A 13,735-nucleotide genomic window follows, 5' to 3' on the forward strand; every position below is an offset into this window, starting at 1 on the left:
ATACTGAGCATTATTTTTTAAACTACTTTTGAAATTTCAAGAAGTGTCAATTTACTCTGGCTAAATTTTTAAGTCATTTGTAAATTTTAAATTTTATGTTATCATAATATAAATTGTCTCAAGATGTTTATTTCCACTGATTGCTACAGAAAAAAATAATTTGCAATATTTTCTTACTTTTAAATATCTTACATTGAACATAACCTAAGGCTTCTCTGCCCATAAAAACTTAAGAAATGGTCAGGTTTAAAAAAACAAAATCAAGTCTCAAAAACTTAAGTGCCTCCCCCAAAACATTTTGGAATACAGTGGGATTGGGTGGGGAGGTAAACATACAAATTTGTACAGTTTAGCCTAACAACTCTCTAATACCTCTTATTTAATCTTGTTCACATTTAAGAATGAACAGATCTTCAACAGACCTAATCTAATTATGGAATCATTTTAGGGCATTCTGAATAATCATATCACTTATAAGTATTAAAGCAGAACAAACTTTGGATTATGTAACTAAATTATTAAAATTATGCTCTTAGGACATCTGCTGGTAAGAGAGGTTTCTTCAACACCAATGAATGACAAATAATATGTTCCAAGACCATTACAACATTCTTAGACAAATTCAGCTTTATAATGAGATAGCTTATAAAAAAATCGGAAAACAGAATTTTTAGAGAGATTTCCTGAATAGGCTACATCACAAATAGGGGAAGCCTAATTTGCCCCTCTGCCAAAGAACTTTTTAAATAAGCCAATGATTTAACATCATGAGCATCTGAAATAAATTACTTCTTTACACGGTAAGTTCCAGCCTAGACAGCAGTCTCCTTCCTTATTGTACTCATGACTATTCTAACATGTACTTCCTCTAAGGGTCTTCAGCTTTAAATGGATAGACTCTGACATCAATAATTCTTAATAGAGATGCCTACTTCCTAAGCTGTTCTTCCTTTTTCTGAGGACATACTCAAAAGCATTTTTAGATATTAACTACTTTTACATTTTCTTGTCAAAATGAAAATAGCTTTATATTTCAAAGATAAAAATCACATCAGCATGCTTGGGAATAAACTTTATTACTAGGGCTTTAAAATGCATACAAGATCATTGTAGTAGTACCTACAGTAAATACAAGGATTGCGGGGGGGAAGGAATTCTTAGAAAAATTCTACTTCCTCCCTAGAGTACCTCTTAAGCTCCCTCTGCTGGCTACCATTTAAATAAAGTAGGAAAAAATGTGAATCTTCTTTTGAGAGGTGATGAGAGAGGCAGGATGAAGCCGACAATGCAACTATTGAAACTCAAAGGGAAATCTCTTAAGGCTAAATCTAACTGATGAGTACCTTCTCTAATAAGGCTTCTAGACTTCCAAACAGATTCAGCCACTGGGGTGGGGGTGGGGGGTACCTGAAATAAGGGAAGTTACTGTCAAGTTTGAATATTAAATTGAGATGCAAAAATGCAAAGCATTTAGTATAAATCAACCATAAACAGTTATCATTTATTACTGGAAAAATTAAAAATTTAAATATATTTCACAAACTTCATAGAACAAAAACTTATACCACACTATTAATCTATTAGTTTCAATATTAAGGTTTATTTTTTTTTCCAGAGTGAGATTAAGTAACAATTTAAATAATTATCAGGATGTATAAATGAACATCCATTCAGATAAAACATTACTGCTTAAAAGTGGCTATCTAAGAAATATTTTGTATGTAATAAATATATTTTACGTTTAGGTTAACAGGCACCATCTTGAGAGCAGAAAAGGTATTTTTAACCAATAAATAAATTACATTCAAGAAAACAAGATGTTTATATCTGAAGTATGATATATCCTTAAACGTTTTTCTTCATATAGCACCCAAACTCCCCAAATGTCTAGAAAGTATCTCCCAAAATATAACTCATACCTTAAGTCATAAAAATAAAGGCCAAGAAAAAATCAATTTAAGACAAAATGTACAGTTTATATTCTTAATTCCCCATTCAATAAAATATCAACTGCCAATTTATTAAAAGTAAATGAACTGTATATATGCAATCTGTTAGTGCTGAAAATCTGAAATATAATATTTTTAAAAGTCACTCTTTCTCAAAGTACTTAAAATATTGCATCTCTGGTGGCAAACCTGAAAACTATCAAGCATTTTATTTCCCTAGTTTTCATTTTTCCACTCCCACCTCTACCCCTTTATCCTTTAACAGCCATCCATTGTTTTTTATTTTTTTGTTTTTGGTAAATATACTTACTTATATCCCAAACACAAAACACTGACAATACTCCTTGGTAAACAAGGAAATCCCAGAACAGTCCAAGCCTACAGCTTTGCTCCCAAAGTGTGGCACAGGCTAAATGACAGGGAAAAAAAACAATCAATGGCCCTTATTGATACAGTCAGAATGCTCCTGAGAGTCCACAACTGTTTGAGAATTTGCTGATGTAATCCTGAAGACAGTTTCAACATATTTTGCAGACAAATATCAGAGAATAAGTCTTTGATTGATAATTTTTCTATTTATTTCTGCCAAGGCGACTGAAAACACGAAAGCTTTTTCATCAGAGAGGTTAGCATAGATGTCAATTTCCTTTTCCTGTTTCTCTGTTAAAAGAAAAAGAGAAAGCTTAATGTAAATGTAGTAATTAAAAAATACTTGAGGCTTTCAAGTATTTCTTTAGATGACAACATAAATATACATAATACTAACAACATATGTTAAATGTTATATAGTATCATGCTACTAAACAAATTTTTTAAAAATTATACAAAGGAGTTACTGAAATGCCATGAACTAAATGGAAACTGTATATACATATATTTCTATACACACTGTCTATAATATCTACATCATTTCTGTAAAAATCTCAAATATTTCTTTCTCTTCAATTAGGATGAGCTCACTCCCAATCAAAATGAATTTTCTCACCCTAAAGATGGTCCTTTCTGAACACTAACAGTCACTTTATGAATATAGTAACTTCTTTACCTTGACCCTGCTATAGAAAATAAGAATGACCAACATTTAATTGTTTTTCTACCTCCTGATTACAAATGCAATCCAAATTCATAGAAAACTGAAAAGTACAGAAAAACAGAAAATAAAAACCACCTATATTATCTCAGAGCCAGCTAAAATCACAATAAGTATCTTTGTGTACATTCTGCCAACTTCTTTTTTCAGGCTCTTCTATGATTGTACTTTTGTCTGTTTTTTTGTTTTGTTTTGACTTTTTAATCAAAGTTAAATATATAGAGTCAAATCGTTTTTATTCAACTTGCTACAAAATACAGAAGTCCTCCTTCTCCCATGCACACTTCCCACACTCCAAGTGAAACTACTTTTTTTCAGTTGTTTTTTTTAATTTTTACCTCTCCAAGCAACGTTTTTATGTGATGCTACTTCTTGGTTTTAGGCACTATTAATTGACCTTCCACCATGAAAAGTTAGTATTTTATTGTTTTCCATATCTTAAGCCCCATACTCTCCCCATCCCATCTTCCCATTACAGTTACATCACAATTTTGGTGAGATCAATATTCAGTGCTTACATTATTCTTGTGACTATATAAATGATTTCAGTTTTCCTGCACATTTTTTCCTGAAGAGATTCTTTTTCCATCTGCTTAGTTTTCATTACTAATGAGTTGTATAGATCTTTCAGAACATTTACACATACTAGGTATTATATCAATTTTATCTTCTTGAGTAAGTCTCTCCAAGTCTTCTGCTCCATTCTGAAATGGTTGATTTCTAGACCTGCTACACAATTAATTATCATCAAGATCTCTCTCCAACATCATGCTGGATATAAACATCTTTCTCTTGAGTTGGACCCTGTGTCCTGAATCCCAGGACACTTTTTTGTTTTACTTCTTCCTTTTGATGCCAGGTATCTTGTAGTAGCTTCCTGAGAAAGGGAGTACAGGTAGCAAATTTTTTGAGACCCTGAATGTTAGAAAGTGTTGTTAGTCTACCTTCATGCTAATTCATAGTATAGTTGACTAAAGACTCGTAGACTTCCTGAGTAGTATGAAGGCAAAACATCGTCTTTCAATTAATGGTGCCACTGTTTTAAAAAGAGCCAATACTGTTTTTTATAGTTATTTAAAACGTTGTTGCTAAATTTACATACAGTGAAATACACAGATCTTGACGTACAATTGGATGAGTTCTGACAAAATATACATCTATGTAACCCACACCACAATCAAGATACAGGAAATTCCTCATGCTCCTTTCCAGTCAATGCCTCCCCACCTCACCAGCAACTACTGTTCTGATTCTATCACCACAGATTCATTTGCCTGTTCTTGGACTTCATATAAATGGCATCCATCACCTGGCATGAACTGTTTTGTGTCTAGCTTCTTTCATTCAACATGTTTTTAAAATTCAATGATGCTGTCTGTTCATATATGAGTAGTTTGTTCCTTGCTGGGTAGTATCCCACTGTATTAATTCCAAACATTACTTTCTTTTCTCACTTTTTTCCCTGGGCACTTGAAGGAGTTTCTCTTTAACCAAAGACACAGGATTTATGATGATATGCTTCGGCATAATCTACTTTTAACCATCTACTGGTCTGGGAATTTGGTGGGCAATTTCAATGTGGAAACTCTATGTCCTTCAGGTTTGGAAAAATCTCTTGAATTATTTCATCGATGACTTCCTTCTCCTCCATCTTCTATGTTCTTTTTTGGAACATCAGTTATTTATAGATGTTGACCTCAAACTGGTCCTCTAAATTTCTTATCCATCCCATTCTATTTTTTTCATCTCTTCCTTCTTTCTTCCTTCCTTCCTTTCTCTCTGTCTCCTTCTTTTTAGAGAGAGAGAGGGAGAGAGAGAATCCTAAGCAGGCTTCCCACGCTCAGCACAGAGCCTGACATGGGGCTCGATCTCACAACCCTGAGATAGTCACCTGAACTGAAATCAAGAGTTGGACGCTTAACCGACTGAGCCATCCAGGCGCCCCTTTCATCTCTTTTTCTATTTCTCTACATTTTGGTACAATTCTTTAATTCTGTCAATAAACCTGTTAAAAGTTTTTCATTTCTGCAATCTTTATACACACAAATATTTTTTTAGATTTGTATTTTGAAGTTCATTTTCTAGGTACTTTTTTGACACCTGCTTTTCCATTTAAATATCATCTTATTCTTATTTCATGACTACAATATCATGCTAAAAACATTAACAATAGTTTTAATTTTTTCTTTCCTGCAAAAACCTGTTTTATCTAAGTTATTATTTTTTTTCCTATTGTTTGGTCTTAGCCTTTCATACAGATGCTTTCTTCTGTACATCTGAGTAATTCTTGATAATATGCTCATATTTAAGAATGGGATCCAAAAAAGCTGATTAACTCACACATATCTGTAGAGCTTGACTGTGACCACCAATTTAGGATGATCTGACTGGGCCATTTGTGAAATCCCTAATGAAAGCATCCTTATTTTAGGCCCTTTCTCTTGGGTTTTTCAGATTTCCTAGAGAAGATACTGCTCATCTCCTACCTCAAAGACCCAAGCTTGACCACAGAACTCAGTATTTACCATCTCCAATTTTCACATAATCTTCCTGATTTCAATAGAGTATCCCTGCCCTGAATGACACCTGGTGTTCTCTAAATCAGGGACTCTGTTTTGTCTTATCTTTTTGAAAGGGTAAATTTGGAAGGAGGGGGAAATGAGGTAAACAGCCCTAGCAGGCCATTAAAAAACAGACTTCCAAACAATCTCATTTTTAGCCTCACCTTCATCTTTACGCTTCCAGACATAACTGATATGCACAAATTCCTGACCTTAAGGCAGTTGTGTAATAAAAATCAGTTTATTAGTTTTCCCAAAGGGGCTAACAATTTAGGTCCCATGGGTCTACTAAAGCAATTATCACTTTCTAGAATTCTGCTGCTTTTCCCATTCCTTGTTCTTGTGGAATTTGGTCCTTAAAAAAAAAAATCCCTTTACTATAATATTACCAGGATTTGAGGATGATGGAGAGCTTCGTGTAGTTACTCAATATACCAGCTTTAATTTGAACTGTACATAAATCTTGTATGTTCATTAATAAGATATTCAGAACTGTCCATTTTAATCTAAATGTCACTCCTACCTTACTAATATTCAAAATAATCATACTCCCCTCATATAAAATGAAAACTTATCTTAAACCAACCAAGATTTTAAGTTTAATGGTTTGTTTTTATGACCCTATAAAGATATTTTGCTATCTAGGTATTAAACAAGCTTTCCTTTTCCATTGTTTCTTCTTCCTATTCTTTTTCAAAATATAGAAAACAAAGTCGATTAAAAGTGTTTTTTATACACCAACTGTCCTTATTAAAGGTAAAGCTTGCTTCAAAGTTTTCAAGTACCCTATGAGCAAGGAATCAATAAAAACTGAATTAAAGTAAATAGCTACTTAATACTAAGAAGCACATGAAAGAAGTCTATTCTAAAATACATAGAGATTTCAAAAGTTCATATTTCTTATCCGGATTATATTTAGAGAACATGGTCTGCCTCAAGGGTTGGTAAAATACAGCCCAGGGTCAAATCTGGCCTGCCACCTGTTTTTATAAAGTCTTCCTGGAACACAGCCATGCCCATTCATTTACATATTGTCTATGGCTGCTCTCCAGCTACAATGACAGGGCAGAGTAGCAGCAACAGAAGGCTATATGGCCCACAAAGCCTAAAATATTTATTATCTGGCTCTTTACAAAAAAAAGTTTGCTGACCTCTTCCCCACCCTCCCCCATGGCCTACATGAAAAGATTCCAGTTTACTCTACAAAAATTGCTTTGAGCATCTTCCTATTTGTATTAAAAATAAATCAAAAGCATATCTTACTCTAGAAATAGCTTAAAACTTTTCTATTAATAAGCTCAAAATATCTGAAAAAAAATTGATAGCTAACTATTTTCTCAAGTTAACATGAATAAAACTTCAGACCTGCACATACAGATTCCTAGCACAACTATCTAGATTTCATTTCCCCAACTAAAAGACTGTCATTATCTCTTCTCATCTCCTCTCACTCACCAACAGAAGCATTCCTTCTCCATTCTTTGGGTTACATTCCCTTTACTTCAACTGAAAAGAATGTTCTGTTTTCTGGGCCAAGCAGTATTTCTCTGCTTGGTTTTGTTTTGTTTTAATTTTTCTGTTGATTTTTGTTTGCCTAGTTTCCGTTCTGAAACAGTTTTAAGCATAGATTTTCTGATCATCCCATGTTAAAAAACATTCAAATTTAGAAAATAATTCAAACTCTCTGGAAGAGCAGCATAAGAGAAGAAAAAAGAAAATGGAGTAAAATTACCCAAGGAATTAAGGAGTATCTAAGTATTCTTCAAAAAATACAAATATGATATAAGCCTTATTCCTTTAGCCATACAACACTAAGAAACCATTAACTCTGAAAAAGCTAAGGACAGCTATACCAGTAAAGTTATTTTCCCTAACAGTCATAATTTTATTGAAATAAAAGCATACAAAGTAGAGAGAAATGGTAAACAGGTTAAAAAAAATTCTCAATGTCTAAAATAAGAGAAATTTACACTTATGCTTGAATATCTAAAACTGAATGCCTGAAAAAGCAAAGTATAACTCACCTACAAGATAAGAAATTATAAATGCGTTTCATTGAAGATGAAATTATTTTGATAGAGGTTTTTAAGTAATTATAAAGAGCAATCATCCCCCTTTTCCATTAATTACAGGCTTGAAAGTCTCAATTGCAAAAGATATTCATTCATGGCCATACAGGGGTTCATCATCCTAGTCTAGTCTCTCTACTCTTGTGTCATCTTTGAAATTTTCCAGATAAAAGGTTTTTTAGAAGATGTATAAAAAGAGAAGCTGAAGTTTTAGTTAACCGTTAAAATCAAGTTACTGGCAGACATACTAGTTATCAGAAGAAAGGAGAAAATCTGTAAGGAGAAATATGAATATATTTTGGACCAAGAAGAATTTACCTAACTATCCAAAAGCTGCCTCAAAGTCCGCAGGACACACTGAGCAATTTAAAAATTCATACTGAAGAATACTTTCAATAGTAAATTTTAAAACTAGTAGTGTAACAGTTTGAAATAAGTCTAACAGAACTCAGATTTACCTTTAAAAACAAACAAATAATCATTTTTAACAGGCTTCTCTAGGTTGTCATATACAAATTATTATCTCTGAACTCTACTATCATCAGTTTATAACAAGGTGAATTTTACCTAATTTGAGCATTTAAACTTTTCAATAAGAATTAAATTCTGTGATTTTTTTTTTTTTTAAACAAGTATCTACCCTGGAGGAAATGTTTTCAAACTAAAATATGAGTTGTGATTTTAAGTCCAGGAGCTCAATGCCTACCAAACACTTTCTTTACTACTGTCTAATTAAGATCTAGAAAAATTTAATACTTGAAAAACAAAACTGCTTGGATTTATTCATACCTCTTTCTTCCTCATGTTTTTTGGCAGATGCAGTTTTAGGTCTTCCTCTTCCTCGTCTGATATGATCTGAATGGCTGTTACTTCGAGACCTCTTTCTGTTTTCTAAATCCTTATTTACTGTAGAATTTATCTTCTCTCGCCTAACTCTCTCTGTTCGCCTCCTCTTGGCCTCATGCTTGTTTTCTGTATGGATGAATAAAAGTGATATATTTTAGGGCTTAGCAAGAACTGTTTGCCCAAGTTCTCATTGTCTTCTTTTTCTTTCTAAATAGCACTAGAGTTTGCTGCCTGGCATATTTTATAAAACTACAACCATAACATCTATGTTCCTCACACCCACACAGAAAAAAAAGAAATTCAACAGAATTCAGATCCACATTAACTCATGAGGTAGGAGGAATTGTAACAGAAGACCAGTTTCTTTATTTGGCACCTTTAATTTCAGCTCCTACATGTTCACACAATTTCACAGTGATCTTTCTGCCTTTTTCCTTCTCTCTGCTTCAAAGCTAAAAATGGTAAAGTATTAGAAAAGGAAAAAAAAATTCCATTCCTTTTTGCCCTCTACTCAAATTATAGACTGAAATATGTCAAATACAGAAGCAAAACTGACCTTAGCCATAATACATTAAGGTTACCAATAAAAAGCAAACAGAAAACATCCACAGAAAATATAAAAACGCTAGGGAAGTAATAAGTAGTTTTCACTTTAGCCACAGATGAGATCATTTCTGACATTCTCAGAGCATGCAGATCCCTAAATGGAATAGCAAAAGGGGAACTTTACTCAATATGGTGATTTAATTAATGCCAAGAAGCCATCCTTCTCACTCCACAAACAATTCAAAATGTTGGATAAGACAAACAACAAATTACAAACAAAAAACTTGCTTTAATACATACCTGAACTCAAAAGCAACAAAGAGAATTTCCCAAATACCTAAAACCACAACGGTAAAGGGCCAAAACAGACAAAATTCATATCCCAAGAAGGGAATGATTTAAAAGACTGTAATATAAGTATGCTTAATAGACCAGTGTAAGATTAAAAAAAAACAACTTTTTAAGTAAAACGGTAATGGTTATTTCCAAATACTGTACCCTTAGAGAATTAGTTAATTCTATTCTCAGACATACACCAGATGATGCAACAACACTTAATTATTCCAGATTGCAAGGAAGTTATCAAAGACAACGATGGCCTTGTTAAAGGACTCAAGGGCTAACTTGAAAAGGCTCCCACTGACCACTTTAGGACAATCTGAGCATCAGTACAAACAGTAACTGTAATAATAAATTGGAACATCAAATATACTTAAAACTGTAAGTACACGACATTAAATTAAAAAAACACAAGCAAAAACTACTTAGCCACCGTAGGAAATGCTAAAGAACCAACTCCCTATTTTGAAAACTTAAATAGAATAGAAAGAATAAAGCATTTACCCTGCCTTTTCTATTCAAACTATACCACTCACTGGGTAACCAAAGGACAGATAAAGAGAAGTTCTAATTTAAGAATTACTGTGGCTAAAAAATAAAGAATGATAAAATCAAAGTGTCACCATTTTTTTAAAGATTTTATTTATTTGAGAGAGAGAACAAGAGAGCACGAGTTGGGGAGAGGGGCAGAGGGAGAGGAGGAAGTAGGCTCCCCACTGAGCAGGGAGCCAGACCTGGGGCTCAATCCCAGGACCCCAGGATCATGACCTGAGGCAAAGACAGACGCTTAACCAACTGAGCCACCCAGGCACCCCAAAGTATCACCATTTTCAAACAGAAATGAACTAAAGGATGTAAGTGCTAAACAGAAATAGCTGCTAACATTACAAAAACAGAGATAAGCAGACTTTATAGGTCACCTAGTCTTATCAAGAAAATCAGATCCCATCAAGCCTTTGAATCCAAATTATGATTCACAGGAAAAATAAAGTCACTGGAGGAATGTGTTATCCCACATGAAGACCCAATACCCAAATACCATATCCAGATGTAAATGTGATAGCTTCTTTAACATACAACTTACAAGGGAAAAAAAAAAGAACGAAAGAAAACAATAGATAAAAGCTAAAAAAGACATTGCCCATATGTACTGTGTGGACCTTAAATATCTGTTTTTTAAAACTTTAAAATTTTAAAGTTTTTATGAGAAACCTGAAAATGTCAACACCACCAGCTGGGTATTTAATATTAAGGAATTATTGTTAATTTTAATTGCGCTTATATTTTTAAAGGTCTATCTTTTAGAAACATATAATGAAACATTTATAACAAATTATATGAGGTTTGCTTAAAAATAATATGCAAGGGAAGGAGTAAACATGGGTATGAATGGGGCCAGGGTGGCCATTTTCTTTCTGCTCTTGTGTAGCTTAGAACTTCTTAAAAAAAAAAAAAAAAAGTTGAAATAGTGATAGGTAAAGCTTTTCATAGTATGCCTTTTAAAGTTCAACAATGAATTTAGGTTTGTTCCTCCAGCTACCCACCCATCTCTGCAAACTTCTCAAAAAAGAGCTATCTGTACTTTCTGCCTTCAGTTTCTCACCTCCCACTCACTAATCAATCCACTCCAATACAGATGCCCACTCAATGAAACCGATCATCAAGAAGGACAAAAATCTGTTACCAAATCTAACAGCACCTCTCTTTAATCATCTTAATACCCTCTCTCAAAAAATTCAACCAAGATGACTACTCTTTTCCTTAAATTATTCTTCACTTGATTTTCAGGTTTCCAGGTTTCCCATCTCACCAGCCATTTCTCTTTGCCTCCTTTTGCTGTCTTCTCCCCAAGGTCCTTTCTCATCTTTAATATTAAAGCTGTAGGACTCTGACCTGAGCCCTATTCTCTTACTTACATTCTGTCGAGATAATCCATAGATCCAAACCTCACACTCTATTATTTATGGTGGTTCCAAAATTTATACTTTCAACTCTGTACTCTTCCCAAAGTTCCAGACTGCCTACCCGACAGCTTCACTCTAATAATATCTTACAAGCATTTCAAAATGTATCAAAAAATCACTCTTGCTTTTCCCTCCTCCAAAGCTTCATTATATTAGTAAACAGCACCATCCAGTTGCAAAAGCCAAATAATTTGTAGTTATCTGTAACTCAGCCTACTGCTTCTTATATCATCACAAATGTCCACAGGTACTCCTTGCAAAATATATCCACAATTTCTTCAGCTCTCTACCTCTGTGGGCAACATCCAAACCAAATACGTTTCCTACATACTGCCAAAATTATCTTTAAAAAATTCAAACTGTATAGCTCCCCTTCTAAAATCTTTCATTAGCTTTTCATTGTATTTAAAAATAAAGTCAAATTTCCTTACCAAAGACTACAACTGTCTGTAAGACCTGACATTTGCCTCTCTCTCCAATATTCTCTCATACTGAAACACTTTGTTCAGTATACTCCAGACATGCCTTCCTTTTAATAAAAGTTCTTTCCTCCCCTTAAGTGTCTGCATTTGCTAATGCTTCTGCCTAGAGCTCTCATTCCAAAACTTTTAATGAGACCACTTATTTACTTCAGATGTTGATTTATAGGTTACCCCACCTTGAGTCTTACAGCCCAAATTACTTTTTATAATCTAATACTATAATCTGTTATTTACTTATATGCTCAATCCCCCATTAGAATATAAACTCCATGAAAGCTGGGATGCGTTTATCTGTCTCATTCACAGATCCTAGAATATTATCTACACATATTAAGTAGTGCTAAATAAATAAAATCAGACTGAGCACATGCATCTACCTCCCCCTTCCTGGAAAATCCCACTGAAAAGAGAATAAACATGGGTAAAAAAGGTAAAGAGAAAAAGGAAAATAGATCTGTACTGATGGAAACAAGGAAAGGATGCTATCAATCACCCAAAATTACAGAATTTTAGCAAACCAACAAGCTCAACAGATTCTAATTAAGAAACCAGAATAGGGGGCACCCAGGTGGCTCAGTCAGTGAAGGCTCCAACTCTTGATTTTGACTAACATCATGGTCTCCGGGTTGTGGGACTAAGCCCAGTGTCAGGCTCCATACTCAGTGGGAAGACTGCTTGAGATTCTCTCTCTCCCTCTGCCCCTCCCCATGCTCATGCTCTCTCTCTAAAATAAATAAATAAATCTTTAAAAAAAAAAAGAAAAGAAAAGAAACCAGAATAGAAGACACTACAATCCAAAATAGAAACAAAAGATGGCTCCTATAGAAGGGAGAGCTGTTCTGTCCCCTCCCAGGACAGAACAAAAGTACAATAAGGGAGAGCAGGCCACAGAGTGATCATCAGAATACCTACAGGACTACTGCAGAGCAAATGACATCAGGAAGTAAAGCTCTCAGGAACCAAGCAATGTTCAAAGGAACTATGAACCTCTAAAACACAGAAGACACAAACAAACAAATGGCAGCTCCTCATAAAAATGAAATAATGTAAGGAATTTCACATTCTCTCCCAGGATGAAGCTTTCCTTATTTTGGCCATCATGGAATTCCACAGTGTCTCCCAGTTCATGTAATTTACATCCAAAAGCCTGCCAATAAGCTCCTCCCAAGTGTACACTAAAGAGATCTATGGTCAAAACAGACCTTTAAAACAGTGTAGAATAGTCATGCAAGTTATCTACACTGATAAATCAAATCCTTCATTTATGAATATCAATAGGCAATTAAGGATTACCAGCAATTTAAGGAAAATAAGAAGTGTAATAGAGAAGGAACAAGTTAAAACAGGAGGAACAAAGGTAGTTCAAGAAACATGAAAAAAATAGGGGTGCCCGGGTGGCTCAGTCAGCTGAGTGTCCTGTCCAACACTTGGTTTCAGCTTGGGTTATGATCTCAGGGTCGTGGAATCCAGCCCCACACTGGGCTCCATGCTCAGTGTGGAGTCTGCTTGTCTGTCTCCCTCTGTTCCTCCCTTGCCCTCTCTCTCTCAAATAAATAAATAAATCTTAAAAAAAAAAGAAAAAGAAAAGATAATCTTAAAACATTCTAATGCATACACCTTCAGAGAGATCTGATTGGACTTTATATCATTAAGAATAAGATTCTTTTGCAAAAATAGAAAGCTCAATCCTGAAATTCATATGGACTCTCAAGCAATCTGAAATAACCAAAAGAATCTCGAAAAATGTCAGAAGTCTCACACTTACTGATTTCAAAACTCACTACAAACTACAGTAATCAAAAAAGTGTGGTACTGCCATATGACAGATATACAGACCAAGAGAATAAAATAGAGAGCCCAGAAATAAATCCTTGAATATATGGTCAAAT

General features: G+C 34.1%; 1 protein-coding gene across 2 annotated transcripts in view; it reads right to left on the reverse strand.

Annotated features, from left to right (window-relative positions):
• Positions 1–1,580: 1,580 nt before the first annotated feature.
• The window catches only part of LOC103673926 (UPF0547 protein C16orf87), a 28,187-nt gene continuing 16,032 nt past the window's right edge, over positions 1,581–13,735 (reverse strand). Inside the window, exons 3-4 of one of the 2 annotated variants that reach the window (XM_040633250.1) lie at positions 8,459–8,641; positions 1,581–2,609 (exon numbers count right to left, since the gene is read on the reverse strand). In XM_040633250.1, the coding sequence (XP_040489184.1) occupies positions 2,491–2,609; positions 8,459–8,641 (302 nt within the window). In that variant the 3' untranslated portion in view covers positions 1,581–2,490. The remainder of the gene's footprint in view (positions 2,610–8,458; positions 8,642–13,735) is intronic. The other variant, XM_040633251.1, reaches the window with a different exon arrangement.

This window comes from Ursus maritimus, unplaced genomic scaffold (genome assembly GCF_017311325.1).
Source record: "Ursus maritimus isolate PB19 unplaced genomic scaffold, ASM1731132v1 scaffold_19, whole genome shotgun sequence".
In the NCBI taxonomy this organism is placed as follows: Eukaryota; Metazoa; Chordata; class Mammalia; order Carnivora; family Ursidae; genus Ursus; species Ursus maritimus.